This window comes from Ranitomeya variabilis, chromosome 2, assembly GCF_051348905.1.
Source record: "Ranitomeya variabilis isolate aRanVar5 chromosome 2, aRanVar5.hap1, whole genome shotgun sequence".
NCBI lineage: Eukaryota > Metazoa > Chordata > Amphibia > Anura > Dendrobatidae > Ranitomeya > Ranitomeya variabilis.
Window position 1 is genome coordinate 239,088,023 of NC_135233.1, and position 19,521 is coordinate 239,107,543.

General features: G+C 49.9%; 1 protein-coding gene across 4 annotated transcripts in view; it reads right to left on the reverse strand.

The window, feature by feature from the left end:
• Positions 1–19,521, reverse strand: part of LOC143805229 (uncharacterized) — a 286,521-nt gene that overhangs the window by 74,498 nt on the left and 192,502 nt on the right. For all 4 annotated transcript variants that reach the window (XM_077284256.1, XM_077284255.1, XM_077284254.1 and 1 more), the window contains 2 exons: positions 14,765–14,865; positions 12,589–12,708 (listed from right to left, as the gene is read on the reverse strand). In XM_077284256.1, coding sequence (XP_077140371.1) covers positions 12,589–12,692 — 104 coding nt within the window. In that variant the 5' untranslated portion in view covers positions 12,693–12,708; positions 14,765–14,865. The remainder of the gene's footprint in view (positions 1–12,588; positions 12,709–14,764; positions 14,866–19,521) is intronic.

Consider the following 19,521-nt stretch of genomic DNA (forward strand, 5'->3'; position numbering starts at 1 on the left):
TCCTACCTCCTCCAACCTCCTCCTCCTCCACCTGTCCCTGGGCTCCAACACCGCCAGTTGCCGTCCAGAAGTGCTGTACGCACAGTCAACAGTCCCTCCTCTGTTATTGGGGTTCAGTAACGTCAGCTGTTCCCCTGCTGTGTGTGTGGCAATCCCTCCTACCTCCTCCAAGCTCCTCCTCCTCCACCTGTCCCTGGGCTCCAACACCGCCAGTTGCCGTCCAGAAGTGCTGTACGCACAGTCAACAGTCCCTCCTCTGTTATTGGGGTTCAGTAACGTCAGCTGTTCCCCTGCTGTGTGTGGCAATCCCTCCTACCTCCTCCAACCTCCTCCTCCTCCACCTGTCCCTGGGCTCCAACACCGCCAGTTGCCGTCCAGAAGTGCTGTACGCACAGTCAACAGTCCCTCCTCTGTTATTGGGGTTCAGTAACGTCAGCTGTTCCCCTGCTGTGTGTGTGGCAATCCCTCCTACCTCCTCCAACCTCCTCCAACCTCCTCCTCCTCCACCTGTCCCTGGGCTCCAACACCGCCAGTTGCCGTCCAGAAGTGCTGTACGCACAGTCAACAGTCCCTCCTCTGTTATTGGGGTTCAGTAACGTCAGCTGTTCCCCTGCTGTGTGTGTGGCAATCCCTCCTACCTCCTCCAACCTCCTCCAACCTCCTCCTCCTCCACCTGTCCCTGGGCTCCAACACCGCCAGTTGCCGTCCAGAAGTGCTGTACGCACAGTCAACAGTCCCTCCTCTGTTATTGGGGTTCAGTAACGTCAGCTGTTCCCCTGCTGTGTGTGTGGCAATCCCTCCTACCTCCTCCAAGCTCCTCCTCCTCCACCTGTCCCTGGGCTCCAACACCGCCAGTTGCCGTCCAGAAGTGCTGTACGCACAGTCAACAGTCCCTCCTCTGTTATTGGGGTTCAGTAACGTCAGCTGTTCCCCTGCTGTGTGTGTGGCAATCCCTCCTACCCCCTCCAACCTCCTCCAACCTCCTCCTCCTCCACCTGTCCCTGGGCTCCAACACCGCCAGTTGCCGTCCAGAAGTGCTGTACGCACAGTCAACAGTCCCTCCTCTGTTATTGGGGTTCAGTAACGTCAGCTGTTCCCCTGCTGTGTGTGTGGCAATCCCTCCTACCTCCTCCAACCTCCTCCAACCTCCTCCTCCTCCACCTGTCCCTGGGCTCCAACACCGCCAGTTGCCGTCCAGAAGTGCTGTACGCACAGTCAACAGTCCCTCCTCTGTTATTGGGGTTCAGTAACGTCAGCTGTTCCCCTGCTGTGTGTGTGGCAATCCCTCCTACCTCCTCCAACCTCCTCCAACCTCCTCCTCCTCCACCTGTCCCTGGGCTCCAACACCGCCAGTTGCCGTCCAGAAGTGCTGTACGCACAGTCAACAGTCCCTCCTCTGTTATTGGGGTTCAGTAACGTCAGCTGTTCCCCTGCTGTGTGTGTGGCAATCCCTCCTACCTCCTCCAAGCTCCTCCTCCTCCACCTGTCCCTGGGCTCCAACACCGCCAGTTGCCGTCCAGAAGTGCTGTACGCACAGTCAACAGTCCCTCCTCTGTTATTGGGGTTCAGTAACGTCAGCTGTTCCCCTGCTGTGTGTGTGGCAATCCCTCCTACCCCCTCCAACCTCCTCCAACCTCCTCCTCCTCCACCTGTCCCTGGGCTCCAACACCGCCAGTTGCCGTCCAGAAGTGCTGTACGCACAGTCAACAGTCCCTCCTCTGTTATTGGGGTTCAGTAACGTCAGCTGTTCCCCTGCTGTGTGTGTGGCAATCCCTCCTACCTCCTCCAACCTCCTCCAACCTCCTCCTCCTCCACCTGTCCCTGGGCTCCAACACCGCCAGTTGCCGTCCAGAAGTGCTGTACGCACAGTCAACAGTCCCTCCTCTGTTATTGGGGTTCAGTAACGTCAGCTGTTCCCCTGCTGTGTGTGTGGCAATCCCTCCTACCTCCTCCAACCTCCTCCAACCTCCTCCTCCTCCACCTGTCCCTGGGCTCCAACACCGCCAGTTGCCGTCCAGAAGTGCTGTACGCACAGTCAACAGTCCCTCCTCTGTTATTGGGGTTCAGTAACGTCAGCTGTTCCCCTGCTGTGTGTGTGGCAATCCCTCCTACCTCCTCCAAGCTCCTCCTCCTCCACCTGTCCCTGGGCTCCAACACCGCCAGTTGCCGTCCAGAAGTGCTGTACGCACAGTCAACAGTCCCTCCTCTGTTATTGGGGTTCAGTAACGTCAGCTGTTCCCCTGCTGTGTGTGTGGCAATCCCTCCTACCTCCTCCAACCTCCTCCAACCTCCTCCTCCTCCACCTGTCCCTGGGCTCCAACACCGCCAGTTGCCATCCAGAAGTGCTGTACGCACAGTCAACAGTCCCTCCTCTGTTATTGGGGTTCAGTAACGTCAGCTGTTCCCCTGCTGTGTGTGTGGCAATCCCTCCTACCTCCTCCAAGCTCCTCCTCCTCCACCTGTCCCTGGGCTCCAACACCGCCAGTTGCCGTCCAGAAGTGCTGTACGCACAGTCAACAGTCCCTCCTCTGTTATTGGGGTTCAGTAACGTCAGCTGTTCCCCTGCTGTGTGTGTGGCAATCCCTCCTACCTCCTCCAACCTCCTCCAAGCTCCTCCTCCTCCACCTGTCCCTGGGCTCCAACACCGCCAGTTGCCGTCCAGAAGTGCTGTACGCACAGTCAACAGTCCCTCCTCTGTTATTGGGGTTCAGTAACGTCAGCTGTTCCCCTGCTGTGTGTGTGGCAATCCCTCCTACCTCCTCCAACCTCCTCCAACCTCCTCCTCCTCCACCTGTCCCTGGGCTCCAACACCGCCAGTTGCCGTCCAGAAGTGCTGTACGCACAGTCAACAGTCCCTCCTCTGTTATTGGGGTTCAGTAACGTCAGCTGTTCCCCTGCTGTGTGTGTGGCAATCCCTCCTACCTCCTCCAAGCTCCTCCTCCTCCACCTGTCCCTGGGCTCCAACACCGCCAGTTGCCGTCCAGAAGTGCTGTACGCACAGTCAACAGTCCCTCCTCTGTTATTGGGGTTCAGTAACGTCAGCTGTTCCCCTGCTGTGTGTGTGGCAATCCCTCCTACCTCCTCCAACCTCCTCCAACCTCCTCCTCCTCCACCTGTCCCTGGGCTCCAACACCGCTAGTTGCCGTCCAGAAGTGCTGTACGCACAGAGCCAAACACCTCGCCAATGTGTTAGTGGGGTTCAGCACCGCCAGCTGTTCCCCTGCTGTGTATACGGCAACGTGTACTGCGACCGCCACGCAGGCACAACAAGTTAAATGTAAGGGAACCTGACCCCCCCCCCCCCCCAGGCGTTTGTTACTGAAGGAGCCACCTTGTGCAGCAGTAATGATGCAAAGGGAAAAAGTGCCTCTTTTCGTGATGCTCCTTGCACATGCTGAACCAAACACTTATGAAATGTGTCCCCACACAGCGTTAAACCGTCCGGTAGGTGGAACTTTCCTTTGTCGTGTGACGCAGCACAGCCATCATTTTTACCCCCTTGGCGCCGTGCGCCGCCTCCTCAGCGTTGTTTTAATCTGTCCCGGAGCCTGCGCTGTTAGGTTAGCCCTTGGCCATGCACACATGTTGCGCTGCCCGTCTTCTGACCTCATTTGGTGTCAGGCTGGCTGCGCCTGTGCGGGTGCGGTGGCCGAGATCCCGCCTCGCAGTGTCGTCTAATGTAATCCCACCGCGGGCCTGTGATCCGTGCCCGTGCGCAGTGCATATCCTCTCCTCTCACTCCCCTCCCTACGGCTTCTTCAGACTGTGCGATGTCAGCTGGTCCCTAATAGCATGCCACGGCCGTGACACCGCACAGTCTGAAAAAGCCGTAGGGAGGGGAGTGAGAGGAGAGGATATGCACTGCGCACGGGCACGGATCACAGGCCCGCGGTGGGATTACATTAGACGACACTGCGAGGCGGGATCTCGGCCAGCGCACCCGCACAGGCGCAGCCAGCCTGACACCAAATGATGTCAGAAGACGGGCAGCGCAAAATGTGTGCATGGCCAAGGGCTAACCTAACAGCGCAGGCTCCGGGACAGATTAAAACAACGCTGAGGAGGCGGCGCACGGCGCCAAGGGGGTAAAAATGATGGCTGTGCTGCGTCACACGACAAAGGAAAGTTCCACCTACCGGACGGTTTAACGCTGTGAGGGGACACATTTCATAACTGTTAGGTTCCGCATGTGCAAGGACCATAATTAAAAGAGCTAAGTTTACCTTTTCCAGCATTAGTGCTGTACACAATGGCTCTTTCAGCTACAAACGCCTGGGGGGGGGGGGGGTTAAAGGTTTCCTTTCAACTTGCTCGAGTGCAGGCTTCGGCCTACACTCCGCTCCCCCTGCTCCTCCTGCTGACCCTGGGCTCCAACACCGCCAGTTGGGGCCCGGTACTGCTAGCTGCACAGAGAAAAACACCTCGCCAATGTGTCAGTGGGGTTCAGCACCGCCAGCTGTTCCCCTGCTGTGCAGCCGGCATCGTGTCCTGCGACCGCCACGCAGACACAACAGACCCAAAGCTGCCGCCAGTGCAGGCTTCGGCCTACACTCCCCTCCCCCTGCTCCTGCTCCTCCTCCTCCTGCTGACCCTGGGCTCTAACAAACCGCCAGTTGGGGCCCAGATGTGCTAGCTGCACAGAGAAAAACACCAGCCAATGTGTCAGTGGGGTCCAGCACCGCCAGCTGTTCCCCTGCTGTGCAGCCGGCAACGTGTCCTGCAAAAGCCACGCAGACACAAGAACTGAAATTGAAGGGAACCTGTCCCCCCTCCCCCAGGCGTTTGTACGTTTTAAAGGCCACCTTGTACAGCGGTAATGCTGCATGTGTGCAAGGTGGCTCAGAAACGTATCCTCCTCGCACATGTGGAACTGAAAACACGTCTGAAATGTGTCCTCTGTGTGACCATTTAACCGTCCCGGTGGTGTGACTTTCCTTTGTAATGACACGCTGCAACCCCCTTGGTAGCGCTGCCCGTCTTCTGGCATCATTGTTTGGCTGGCTGCGCCTCTGCGGCCGCCCTGACCCACACAACGCCCCTCGGTGTCTTATTTATTGGGACTGCGAGGGTGTGTTTGATGGGCATGAGCAGTGCATCAGTTCGCCTGTCCCTCATCTCCTTCCGCCTTCTTCAGACTGTGCGGCTTCATGGCCGTGGCATGCGATAAGGGATCAGCTGACGCCACATAGTCTGAAGCAGGTGTAAGAACCCAAGCGAGAGGCGAACATATGTACTGCGCCAGGCCATGAATCCCAGCCCCGCAGTGTTTTAACTATGTCAATACACTGCGGGGCTGTGATTCATGGGCATCGCGAACCGCACCAGCCAACATTAAATGAGGTCAGAAGATGGGCAGCGCTAACAGCGCTAGGCCAGGGGATAACACGACAGCGCAGACTCCTGTACAGCAAATAACAACGCTCAGGAGGCTGCACCCAGCACCAAGGTGGGATTCTTGACATCTGTGCTGCGTCTCATTACAAAGGGAACTCTCGCCTCCATTACACAGTTTGACTGTATAAAGGGCTAAATGTTATACGTGTTCCATTCAGCGTGTGCAAGGAGAAAAATTACAAGAGCAACCTTTGACTTGCGCAGCACTGCTGCTGCATAAGCTGTGGCTCTTCTACTTTGTAACCCCTGAGGGGGGGTTAAAGGTGACTTTTGAAATCGGTTCAATTAGGCTTCGGCCTACACTCTGCTCCACCTGCAGAGCCCGGGCTCCAACAACGCTAGTTGCTGTCCGGAAGTGCTGGCTGCACAGAGCCAAACACCTCGCCAATGTGTCAGTGGGGTCCAGCACCGCCAGCTGTTCCCCTGCTGTGTAGCCGGCAACGTGTCCTGCAAAAGCCACGCAGACACAACACACCCAAAGCTGCCGCCTGTGCAGGCTTCGGCCTACACTCCCCTCCCCCTGCTCCTCCTCCTCCTGCTCCTCCTCCTGCTGTCCCTGGGCTCTAACACACCGCCAGTTGGGGCCCAGATGTGCTAGCTGCACAGAGAAAAACACCAGCCAATGTGTCAGTGGGGTCCAGCACCGCCAGCTGTTCCCCTGCTGTGCAGCCGGCAACGTGTCCTGCAAAAGCCACGCAGACACAAGAACTGAAATTGAAGGGAACCTGTCCCCCCTCCCCCAGGCGTTTTTACGTTATCCAGCCACCTTGTACAGCGGTAATGCTGCATGTGTGCAAGGTGGCTCAGAAACGTATTCTCCTCGCACATGTGGAACTGAAAACACGTCTGAAATGTGTCCTCTGTGTGACCATTTAACCGTCCCGGTGGTGTGACTTTCCTTTGTAATGACACGCTGCAACCCCCTTGGTAGCGCTGCCCGTCTTCTGGCATCATTGTTTGGCTGGCTGCGCCTCTGCGGCCGCCCTGACCCACACAACGCCCCTCGGTGTCTTATTTATTGGGACTGCGAGGGTGTGATTCATGGGCAGGATCAGTGCATCAGTTCGCCTGTCCCTCCTCTCCTTCCGCCTTCTTCGGACTGTGCGGCTTCATGGCCGTGGCATGCGATAAGGGATCAGATGACGCCGCACAGTCTGAAGCGGGTGTAAGGACCCGAGTGTGAGAGGCGAACATATGTGCTGCGCCAGGCCCTGAATCCCAGCCCCGCAGTGTTTTAACAATGTTAAGACACTGCGGGGCTGGGATTCATGGGCATCGCGAACCGCACCGGCCGACATTACATGATGCCAGAAGATGGGCAGCGCTAACGGCGCTAGGCCAGGGGATAACACGACAGCGCAGACTCCTGTACAGCAAATAACAACGCTCGGGAGGCTGCACCCAGCACCAAGGTGGGATTCTTGACACCTGTGCTGCGTCTCATTACAAAGGGAACTCTCGCCTCCATTACACAGTTTGACTGTATAAAGGGCTAAATGTTATACGTGTTCCATTCAGCGTGTGCAAGGAGAAAAATTACAAGAGCAACCTTTGACTTGCGCAGCACTGCTGCTGCATAAGCTGTGGCTCTTCTACTTTGTAACCCCTGAGGGGGGGTTAAAGGTGACTTTTGAAATCGGTTCAATTAGGCTTCGGCCTACACTCTGCTCCACCTGCAGAGCCCGGGCTCCAACAACGCTAGTTGCTGTCCGGAAGTGCTGGCTGCACAGAGCCAAACACCTCGCCAATGTGTCAGTGGGGTCCAGCACCGCCAGCTGTTCCCCTGCTGTGTAGCCGGCAACGTGTCCTGCAAAAGCCACGCAGACACAACACACCCAAAGCTGCCGCCTGTGCAGGCTTCGGCCTACACTCCCCTCCCCCTGCTCCTCCTCCTCCTGCTCCTCCTCCTGCTGTCCCTGGGCTCTAACACACCGCCAGTTGGGGCCCAGATGTGCTAGCTGCACAGAGAAAAACACCAGCCAATGTGTCAGTGGGGTCCAGCACCGCCAGCTGTTCCCCTGCTGTGCAGCCGGCAACGTGTCCTGCAAAAGCCACGCAGACACAAGAACTGAAATTGAAGGGAACCTGTCCCCCCTCCCCCAGGCGTTTTTACGTTATCCAGCCACCTTGTACAGCGGTAATGCTGCATGTGTGCAAGGTGGCTCAGAAACGTATTCTCCTCGCACATGTGGAACTGAAAACACGTCTGAAATGTGTCCTCTGTGTGACCATTTAACCGTCCCGGTGGTGTGACTTTCCTTTGTAATGACACGCTGCAACCCCCTTGGTAGCGCTGCCCGTCTTCTGGCATCATTGTTTGGCTGGCTGCGCCTCTGCGGCCGCCCTGACCCACACAACGCCCCTCGGTGTCTTATTTATTGGGACTGCGAGGGTGTGATTCATGGGCAGGATCAGTGCATCAGTTCGCCTGTCCCTCCTCTCCTTCCGCCTTCTTCGGACTGTGCGGCTTCATGGCCGTGGCATGCGATAAGGGATCAGATGACGCCGCACAGTCTGAAGCGGGTGTAAGGACCCGAGTGTGAGAGGCGAACATATGTGCTGCGCCAGGCCCTGAATCCCAGCCCCGCAGTGTTTTAACAATGTTAAGACACTGCGGGGCTGGGATTCATGGGCATCGCGAACCGCACCGGCCGACATTACATGATGCCAGAAGATGGGCAGCGCTAACGGCGCTAGGCCAGGGGATAACACGACAGCGCAGACTCCTGTACAGCAAATAACAACGCTCGGGAGGCTGCACCCAGCACCAAGGTGGGATTCTTGACACCTGTGCTGCGTCTCATTACAAAGGGAACTCTCGCCTCCATTACACAGTTTGACTGTATAAAGGGCTAAATGTTATACGTGTTCCATTCAGCGTGTGCAAGGAGAAAAATTACAAGAGCAACCTTTGACTTGCGCAGCACTGCTGCTGCATAAGCTGTGGCTCTTCTACTTTGTAACCCCTGAGGGGGGGTTAAAGGTGACTTTTGAAATCGGTTCAATTAGGCTTCGGCCTACACTCTGCTCCACCTGCAGAGCCCGGGCTCCAACAACGCTAGTTGCTGTCCGGAAGTGCTGGCTGCACAGAGCCAAACACCTCGCCAATGTGTCAGTGGGGTCCAGCACCGCCAGCTGTTCCCCTGCTGTGTAGCCGGCAACGTGTCCTGCAAAAGCCACGCAGACACAACACACCCAAAGCTGCCGCCTGTGCAGGCTTCGGCCTACACTCCCCTCCCCCTGCTCCTCCTCCTGCTGTCCCTGGGCTCTAACACACCGCCAGTTGGGGCCCTAGGAAGACAAGCTTGAATAGGTCCCCATCCGGGTTCCAGTACCGTCAGCTGGTTCTCGGCAGTGTCTTTTGCTCTTGTACCTTCTGCTCCCCATCCTGGTTCCAGTAACGTCAGCTGGTTCCGGGCAGAGCCTTTGGCTTAGGTGCCTCCCTCTGGGTATCCGAGTTCCACCAACGTCAGGTGGTCCTTGGTAGTGCTTTCAGGCACGGGTACCTCCTGCTTAGTAACCGGGTTCCAGTAACGTCAGCTGGTCCTCGGTAGTTCCATTGGCTCTTGGACCTTCGGCTACCCATCCGGGTTCCAGTACCGTCAGCTGGTTCTCGGCAGTGTCTTTTGCTCTTGTACCTTCTGCTCCCCATCCTGGTTCCAGTACCGTCAGCTGGTTCCGGGCAGAGCCTTTGGCTTAGGTGCCTCCCTCTGGGTATCCGAGTTCCACCAACGTCAGGTGGTCCTTGGTAGTGCTTTCAGGCACGGGTACCTCCTGCTTAGTAACCGGGTTCCAGTAACGTCAGCTGGTCCTCGGTAGTTCCATTGGCTCTTGGACCTTCGGGTAGCCATCCGAGTTCCAGTTCCATCAGCTGTTTCTCGGCATTTTCTCAGCCTTCTTGTACCTTCTGCTACATTTCCAAGTTCAAGACCCGAAAGACGATGACCCGGAAGACCACCCCTAAGATGATGACGACACCAGAGACGACAACCACCGAGATGACGACGACCCTGGAGACGATGACCCTGAAGACGACCCCGATGACGACGACCCCGATGACGACGACCCCGATGACGACGACCCTGGAGATGACGACCCTGGAGATGACGACGACAACCTGGAAGACCGAGAAGCAGAAGAACAAGAGGCTGCAGAACAAAGAGCAGAAGAACATTAAGCATAAGACTAAATATCAGAGCAAAAGATATTATCTAAATTATAAGCAGAAGAAGACTAAGCAGTGTATGGGGGTGAGTCCGTTCCTCCTCGTGGTGCCCCTGGATAAAGCCTGATGCTGCAGGCCAAACTGAACGCGGACAAATGTAACTGTTTTGTGACAGGCAGAACGGAAGGTGTAATCTTCAAACTTTTATAGATAACAACTACGGGAATGCCTGTCACAAATAAGAATATGATGAAGAAGTTGAATATAAAAAAGATAATAGTTAAATAAAAAGAATATGAACAATGTAAAAAAAAAAATATATATATATACGTAGAAAAGAAGAAGATGAATAAGGTGAAGAAGTTGATGTCACAGAAGCTGATGATGAGGATAATGAAGAAGAAAGTGTGGGAGAAGTAAAAAATAGGGTGAAGGGCGTGGAAGTAGTGAAACATCAATATCTGACAAAATAAATAAAAAATTAACATAGTCAAATTCTTTCTAACGCCGAACGTCATAAAAAAATTAAAAATACTGCTATTCTATTTGATTGGGATAAACCCCTGTGCCTTTAATGTCTCCGCCACCTCCCCCAATACATCCTACATTATTCTTAGTTGTTTTCCTTCATGTAGAATTAACCTACAAGGAAAGAAAGGGTTTATTTTAATTCCGATATTTTCGTCCCATTGACTTGCATTGGGATCGGGTATCGGTATCGGATTGGATTCCGATACTGTGACGGTATCGGCCGATACTTTCCGATATCGGAAAGTATCGCTCAACACTATTGAGGACACATGCATGTTGAGCTGAGCATGCACATGTAAGTGGGTCAGGAGGAATCACTGTTAGCTGAGTGATCTTAAAGTTTATTACCAACTTTAATTCCAAACCTACAGCTAATCTTAAAAAGGGATGGTCCACAATTTGTGAGTCCATTGATGAGAGGATAGCCAAGTGGCCACCAAGTGGTCCAGAAATCTTATCTCACTATTGGTAATGGAGGCAGTATGTTATCCCCACATGCTGCCATATAACTAGACCCCCTGACGACCACAGGGATTCTGCCTTTGCTGACCATCCAGTGTGTATGGGACCTTCCCGACTAGCCCATGATGGTGGACGTCAGGTGAAATAAGGATCACGCATGTTGGGTTTCAAATCCCCGATCTTTTTTGTCTCAGAGGAACAAGCCAACGTCAGGGGTGTCTGGCAGCAGCTTTCTTCCCTCTTCCTACAGAAAACATGCATGCTCACATGTGTACACAGCGGACGTCAGGGGAAATTGCATGTCGGCCCTAGAAGATGATATGTATGGCCAGTTTTAGGCACAGGAGCCAGTTTGTTCTCCCACATACTGGAGCACAGAACTGACCAAGGTGATCAGGAGGATCGTCATGTGCTGGTCAAGTGATTATGTGGGTATCCTTATCTCCTATGCAGGCTAGATAGGAAATCGCTGGCATTGTGCCCTCTGGCACTGAGCAGCTGGCACTTATGACTAAATTTAACCAGAAATGATGCAAAAAAAAAGGGAACAAAAGTGAAGGAATAGGAGGAGGATTATAAAGTGAAAAGTCTGACGTAAGCAACGTCCTGTTCCAGAGCGGATTTCTCCATGACCTACAAAGGAGGGCACAGCACATTACTGATTGTAAAGGCCCACGCCTGCTAGTCAGGCCGCTTACACAATATTACAAGAGTTGGTTTGAGCACTTCATGGCTTCAGTAATGTCCTACATGTGCAATCACAGCTGTTCGGGAAGCGGAGATATGGGAGGCCATAGTCTCTCTCCAACTATCCCAGAGCTGAGCTTTACAGCCCTGTGAGTGTGACATGGCCCTGCGGCAGGCACTATACAGCTGGCATCATTCTTTGTGACTCAAATAGCACTTTGTGTACTGCAGGGTTACCAGTAATTGGGAACTGTGCAGTTTACAGCATTATTATTGAACTACTATAGCACTAATATTCACTGTACAGCATGATTAGTGAATTACTGTAAGGCACCATTATTTAACCACTGTACAACACTACTGGTTACTGTACAGCACTATTTAGTCACTTTACCTTACTACCGATTACTGTCCGACATTTATTTTCTAGAGACCACTACTGGTTACTGTATGGCACTATTATATAGTTACTGTACACCACTATTAGTTAGTATATGACACTAGTTACTGTACAGCACCATTATTTATTATACAGCACTATTTAGTTACTGTACAGCACTACTTAGGGTATGTTCCCACGGTCAAGAACTGGCAGCGCTTTGGGAGCAGCACATGTCCGCTCCGTCCAAAGTGCTGCCGGCATTTGAACGCAAGGCGATTCCGCATGTGTTAATTGAACCGTGCGGAATCACCGCGCTCAGTACATTGTATGGGGACATTTATCTTGTGGAGACTGAGCGTCTCAGCGAGATAAATAGACATGCTGCGGTCTGGAAAGTCGCGACACAAGTCTGTCTCCACAGGGAAGATTTCTTCACATCCCATCTACTATGCTGTAATATCTGGCCGCTGCGGGTTGGATGATGCGGATGTACCCAGCATCCAACCTGCAGCATTTACTGACCGTGGGCACATACCCTTACTGTACGGCACTGTTATACAGCGCTATTTATTTACTATACAGCACTAGTTATTGTATGGCATTATTATACAGCACTATTAGTTATTTTACGGCATTATTTTACAGCACAGCACTATAATTATATAGCACTATTTAGTTACCATATTGTACTATTTAGTTACTATACAGAGCTATTATTTAGTTACTGTAAGGCACTATTATTTAGGTACTATACAGCACATTTTGGGTACTGTGCGGCAATATTTATTTTTGCAGAACTATGAGGACCCAATTACGCACCACATTATGACAGCTATCACTATATGTACTTTCTCCTATAGACAGGGAATGCACGCGTTTGTGTGTTGGACAATGGTCCGGGCTTCATCCATCTTTCATGTCCCTGTGACTGGATGACACAGAATAACAACGTGTTTTGTAGCTTCACCTGTTTTTGAGAACACAGAATTTCCAGACTAGCAGTTTCTCCTGCGCTACAGTGAGGGATTTCATCAGGTCTATTGTTGCAGGCAGACAGAGAGGTTTCATCATACCGTATTGTGTCCTTCTGTAAACACACGAAAGATGGAAATCTGCACACTAAATCACAGCCCTATGTATTACTGGAGGCTATATGAGCGACATTACTGAGGCTCCTCTTACCTTATGCCTCACAATGTCATCCTATCATTAAATAGACATCATTTGTATTTATGCAGATCCAAATTCTGCACTGGTAAATCTCTTACAATATCTTAACAGGGGTTGAAAGTTTATTTTTGTGATTCAGAGCACTAATTCAGCCACTAGAGGGAGCTTGGTATTATTATTGACTTATGAATGATCAGTATGCGGTGAGCTTCGGAGCTCCCTCTAGTGGTGGCCGCTTGCAGGCGGAATGTCATAACTAGAGATGAGCGAATTTTAATCGGGTCAGGAGCAATATCAACAACTATAATGTTCAAGTTCTCCTCCGAGTATCCATGGGACATGTCGTTTTTCACAAAATCCTGTAGATAGATAGGACTTGGACAGCTCTCTGGTATTCGCTTGCCGAATAAGCCCTGACCCGATCAAATTCGCTTATCTTTAGTCATCACCTATTCAGTGGATTTGGTGTGCTTTTACAAAAAAGGATAGCTCCAATCTAAATAAAAAAAGATAACAAAAAACAACTAACCAGCATAGAGTATCAAACCTAAAAACACTGCTAAAAAGTGCACATTAGTTTAAGAAGGACACAAAATCCTTATGGTTAATTTTGACAAATAACCCAGGAGCATATTCAAACTTAGTGTCATGATCCAGGCAGGGGTTTGTTTCTTGCTATTCTCTCCCCGGTCTGGTCATGCGGGGGTTAACCTTATTTGCCCCGTTTTGGGATCTGTTTTGCTATTTCAGTCCACGGCTGCCTGCAGGCAGAGGCTTCTATAGTTCTTGCCCCCCACTTGAGCGACTGACCCCGTCACACCTTGATTTGTCCTCTGCCCGTTTACTCAGTTCCCCTGCCTTCCCATTCCTGCTTCCCCGCTCGTCTTGCTGTTTGCTCCCCGTGCTGTGACCTTGGTATCTGACCTGGCTTGTCCTCTGACCTGTCTGTCTGTCTCACATCTCTGCTTCCGACTGGCTCTGACTTCTTTGGCTTGTATCTGACCATGTGTATTGCTATTTCCCCGGTACTGCGTTTCCTGTCAGTTTCTGACCCAGCTTGTTTGACCTCTCTCTCGCCACCTAGTGGCTCCTGCACTGCCACACTGTAGTGTTACGCCGTGAGTGCTACCTATCTTCCCCTGGGATAGGACGCACTATACTGCACTGCGGCAGCATTACACTTAGATTACAAATGTAAGTCTTAAAGCTTAATCGAGTGAGCGCTCCTTTTTATAGGAGAGACACTTGAAATGGCTGTCGGCTGAAAGATCAGCTGAAGCATCGTAGGTAGAGAAGGGCGAACTCGAACAGAAATGTTCAGCGTTTGTACCAGATAGTTACTGTTCGGGCCTGAACGCCGACCATGGACTTCCTGCTGAAGGCCGATGCAGTTTTCAGGGTAAGTCCATGATGACATGGAGGAGAAAGAGAGAAAGAATTTATCTTTTCTTAGCAATTTGGGAATCCATTATTTTTAATGGGATTCTGGTGGAAGTTCGAGTACTGTTCTATTGCCCAAACTGAACTTTCTAAAAATTTTGGGTCAGATACCAGAACCTGAATTTCCACTAGTCTGACCATCACTAATCATAGGACCATCAAATGTGTATGACTAGCTTTAGATTGTTGCTAGATTGTGACAAAACCTCTGATTTGTCTATGGCCAGCTTTTTGGTGGCCATACATAATGCCAGAATAAGCTGTCCTGTGTGTATATAAGACTTGCATTCTGCAATTTTCACCAGTTTTCTCCTCTGCCGGCTCTATGTTTAATTTTCAGTTGTCGCTGAGCTGGTGGGTGTAGTCTAGCTGCTATGTCTGCCATACACAGTACATAGAGATATACAGAATTCCTGCTCTCCTGCCTTTATGTAGTACACGTTCAAGAGCAGCAGCAGCAGCATGGAGGAAATTATACAGCAGTACTGTGCAGCGTAGCTGTGAATCTAGCTCGGGGTGAGATAATCACTTACCAGACTGCAATAGGCAGCTGTAATATGTCCTGTTTGTAAGCTGGCAGGCAAAATCATTGCGCAAGAGGGAGTTGTAGTTGCATGTCTAAGTGATTGATGAGCTGTGGAGTAAAGAGAGAGGAGTGTTTGTCGAAGTGATCATTAGTGACTAATATACTGTTGTAATAATATACTGTTCAGCCAACGGCTATTTCTTCCTACCCACATGACTGCTTGGTTAAGTCAAGTTCTCAGTGGGCAGAGCAGAGTGGTTATCACACATTTGTGACATTACATAGTTACATAGTTACATAGTTATTAAGGTTGAAGGAAGACTGTAAGTCCATCTAGTTCAACCCATAGCCTAACCTAACATGCCCTAACATGTTGATCCAGGGGAAGGCAAAAAAAAACCCATGTGGCAAAGAGTAACTCCACCATGGGGAAAAAAATTCCTTCCCGACTCCACATACGGCAATCAGACTAGTTCCCTGGATCAACGCCTTATCAAGGAATCTAGTGTATATACCCTGTAATATTATACTTTTCCAGAAAGGTATCCAGTCCCCTCTTAAATTTAATTAATGAATCACTCATTACAACATCATACGGCAGAGAGTTCCATAGTCTCACTGCTCTTACAGTAAAGAATCCGCATCTGTTATTATGCTTAAACCTTCTTTCCCCCAGACGTAGAGGATGCCCCCTTGTCCCTGTCTCAGGTCTATGATTAAAAAGATCATCAGAAAGGGCTTTGTACTGTCCCCTCATATATTTATACATTAACATAAGATCACCCCTTAGCCTTCGTTTTTCCAAACTAAATAGCCCCAAGTGTAATAATCTATCTTGGTATTGCAGACCCCTAGTCCTCGAATAACCTTGGTCGCTCTTCTCTGCACCTGCTCCAGTTCAGCTATGTCTTTCTTATACACCGGAGACCAGAACTGTGCACAGTATTCTAAGTGTGGTGTGACAGTGGCTTATCGCCTCCAAAACAGAAACAGGCCAATCCTGAACTTCCAGTCATTTACCAAATTAAGGTTTGGAGAAACATTCATGAGTTTGTCGATATTATTTTACGCTACATGGGCACCTTTATGTTGGGGCTACGATTCCTACAGATGCTGCAGCGAATGGAAATGAATAGCATTATCTAAATCTTGCACTATGCAGATGCCAGGGACTTACCAACAAGTTACAAAGGTTGAAAAAACACCTTGGTCCATCAATTTCAACCTTTCTCTGCCAATGATAAATTCTTTATCACTAATCTAGCTATAACCCACAATGTTTTGTGTGCTGAGGAAATCATCCAGCCCTTGTATAAAAGCTGTTATAGTGTCTGCCTTTACTACCTCCTGTGGTGGGCATCCCACATTCTGACTGCTCTAACTGTAAAGAACCCTTTCCTATTTAGCTGCCGGAATCGCCTTTCCTCCACCCGTAATGAGTGCCCCATGGTCCTTAGTATGGTCCTTGGAAGGAATAAGTCTTGTACTGGCCACCCATATATTTATACATGTAAATGAGATCCCCTCTAAGGCGTCTTTTTTTTTCTAAGCTAAACAAGCCCAACTTTAGCAACCTCTCCTTTTGTAATCTAGTTGTCCGACTTTGGTCTAATTTACAAACATCCTTCTTAAAATGTAGAGCTCAAAACTTGATCCCTTATTCTAGATGTGGCCTCAAAAGTGATTTATAAGGGGTAACATTGCATTGGAATCATGGGATTTTATCTCTCTTTTTATACATCCTAAAATCTTGCTTGCTTTGTGGCTGCTGCTTGACATTGAGTACTGCTGCTCAGCTTACTTGTAAGAAGAATCCCCAAGTCCTTCTCCTGTTCTGTAGTCCTGAGTATGGACCCATTGAGTGTATATGCAGCTATAGGATTACTTTGTCCTCGGTGTATTACTCTACATCAGGGGTCCTCAAACATTTTAAACAGGGGGCCAGTTAACGGTCCCTCAGACCATTGGAGGGCCGGAATATAGTTTAACCCCTTTCTGTCATTGGATGTACTATTCCGTCCATGTGGGGTGGGCCCTACTTCCCAAGGACGGAATAGTACGTCCAGCGCGATCGGCCGCACTCACGGGGGGAGCGCGGCCGAGTGTCAGCTGCCTATCGCAGCTGACATCCGGCGCTATGTGCCAGGAGCGGTCACGGACCGCCCCCGGCACATTAACCCCCGGCACACCGCGATCAAACATGATCGCGGTGTGCCGGCGGTATAGGGAAGCATCGCGCAGGGAGGGGGCTCCCTGCGGGCTTCCCTGAGACCCCCTGAGCAACGCGATGTGATCGCGTTGCTCCGAGGGTCTCCTACCTCCTTCCTCGCTGCAGGTCCCGGATCCAAGATGGCCGCGGCATCCGGGTCCTGCAGGGAGGGAGGTGGCTTACCGAGTGCCTGCTCAGAGCAGGCGCTGGTAAGCCTGCAGTGCTCTAAGTCAGATCGGTGATCTGACAGAGTGCTGTGCAAACTGTCAGATCACCGATCTGTGATGTCCTCCCCTGGGACAAAGTAAAAAAGTTTTAAAAAAAATGTCCACATGTGTAAAAAAAAGAAATTAAAAAAAAATCCTAAATAAAGAAAAAAAATATATATATTATTCCCATAAATACATTTCTTTATCTAAATAAAAAAAACCAAACAATAAAAGTACACATATTTAGTATCGCCGTGTCCATAACGACCCAACCTATAAAACTGTCCCACTAGTTAACCCCTTCAGTAAACACCGTAAGGAAAAAAAAAAAAGACGAGGCAAAAAACAACGCTTTATTATCATACTGCCGAATAAAAAGTGGAATAAAACGCGAACAAAAAGACAGATATAAATAACCATGGTACCGCTGAAAGCGGCATTTTGTCCCACAAAAAATACAGCATCATCAGCAAGAAAATAAAAAAGTTATAGTCCTCAGAATAAAGCGATGCCAAAATAATTATTTTTTCTATAAAATAGTTTTTATCGTATAAAAGCGCCAAAACATAAAAAAATGATATACGGTAAATGAGATATCACTGTAATCGTACTGACCCGAAGAATAAAACTGCTTTATCAATTTTACAAAACGCGGAACGGTATAAACGCCTCCCCCAAAAGAAATTCATGAATAGCTGGTTTTTGGTCATTCTACCTCACAAAAATCGGAATAAAAAGCGATCAAAAAAAGTCACGTGCCCGAAAATGTTACCAATAAAAACGTCAACTCGTCACGCAAAAAACAAGACCTCACATGACTCTGTGGTCTCAAATATGGAAAAATTACAGCTCTCAAAATGTGGTAACGCAAAAAATATTTTTTGCAATAAAAAGCATTTTTCAGTGTGTGACGGCTGCCAATCATAAAAATCCGCTAAAAAACCTGCTATAAAAGTAAATCAAACCCCCCCCTTCATCACCCCCTTAGTTAGGGAAAAATTAAAAAATTAAAAAAACTTATTTATTTCCATTTTCCCATTAGGGCTAGGGTTAGGGTTAGGGCTAGGGTTAGGATTAGGGTTAGGGCTAGGGTTAGGGCTAGGGTTAGGGCTAGGGTTAGGGCTAGGATTAGGGATAGGGTTGGGGCTAGGGTTAGGATTAGGGTTGGGGCTAGGGTTAAGGCTACAGTTAGGGTTGGGGCTAAAGTTAGGGTTGGGGCGTAAGTTAGGGTTAGGGTTTGGATTACATTTACGGTTGGGAATAGGGTTGGGATTAGGGTTACGGGTGTGTCTGGGTTAGAGGTGTGGTTAGGGTTACCGTTGGGATTAGGGTTAGGGGTGTGTTTGCATTAGGGTTTCAGTTATAATTGGGGGGTTTCCACTGTTTAGGCACATCAGGGGCTCTCCAAACGCGACATGGCGTCCGATCTCAATTCCAGCCAATTCTGCGTTGAAAAAGTAAAACAGTGCTCCTTCCCTTCCGAGCTCTCCCGTGTGCCCACACAGGGGTTTACATATTGGGTATCAGCGTACTCAGGACAAAAGTGGACAACAACTTTTGGGGTCCAAGTTCTCCTGTTACCCTTGGGAAAATACAAAACTGGGGGCTAAAAAATATTTTTTGTGGGAAAAAAAAAGATTTTTTTATTTTCACGGCTCAGCGTTATAAACTGTAGTGAAACACTTGGGGGCTCAAAGTTCTCAAAACACATCTAGATAAGTTCCTTGGGGGGTCTAGTTTCCAATATGGGGTCACTTGTGGGGGGTTTCTACTGTTTAGGTACATTAGGGGCTCAGCAAACGCAATGTGACGCCTGCAGACCAATCCATCTAAGTCTGCATTCCAAATGTTGCTCCTTCCCTTCCGAGCTCTGCCATGCGCTCAAACGGAGGTTCCCCCCCACATATCAAGTATCAGCGTACTCAGGACAAATTGGACAACAATATTTAGGGTCCAATTTCTCCTGTTACCCTTGGAAAAATACAAAACTGGGGGCTAAAAAATAATTTTTGTGGAAAAAAAAACATTTTTTATTTGCACGGCTCTGCGTTATAAACTGTAGTGAAACACTTGGGGGTTCAAAGCTCTCACAACACATCTAGATGAGTGTTATGATCCTAGTGGCTTAGGATCACAAATCTAACCAGCTAAGTAGAAGAAAATAGGACGAGCTCTGGGGATGTGGTAACTGGACTGACCGCAAACCTGATCCTAACCGCACACACTATAGGTAGCCGTGGAACGTTTCCTGAAATCCTAGACGTCTCTTCACGGCCTGAGAAACTGACTACCCCTAAAGAGAAAGTAAAGACCTCACTTGCCTCAGAGAAATAACCCCAGAGATAT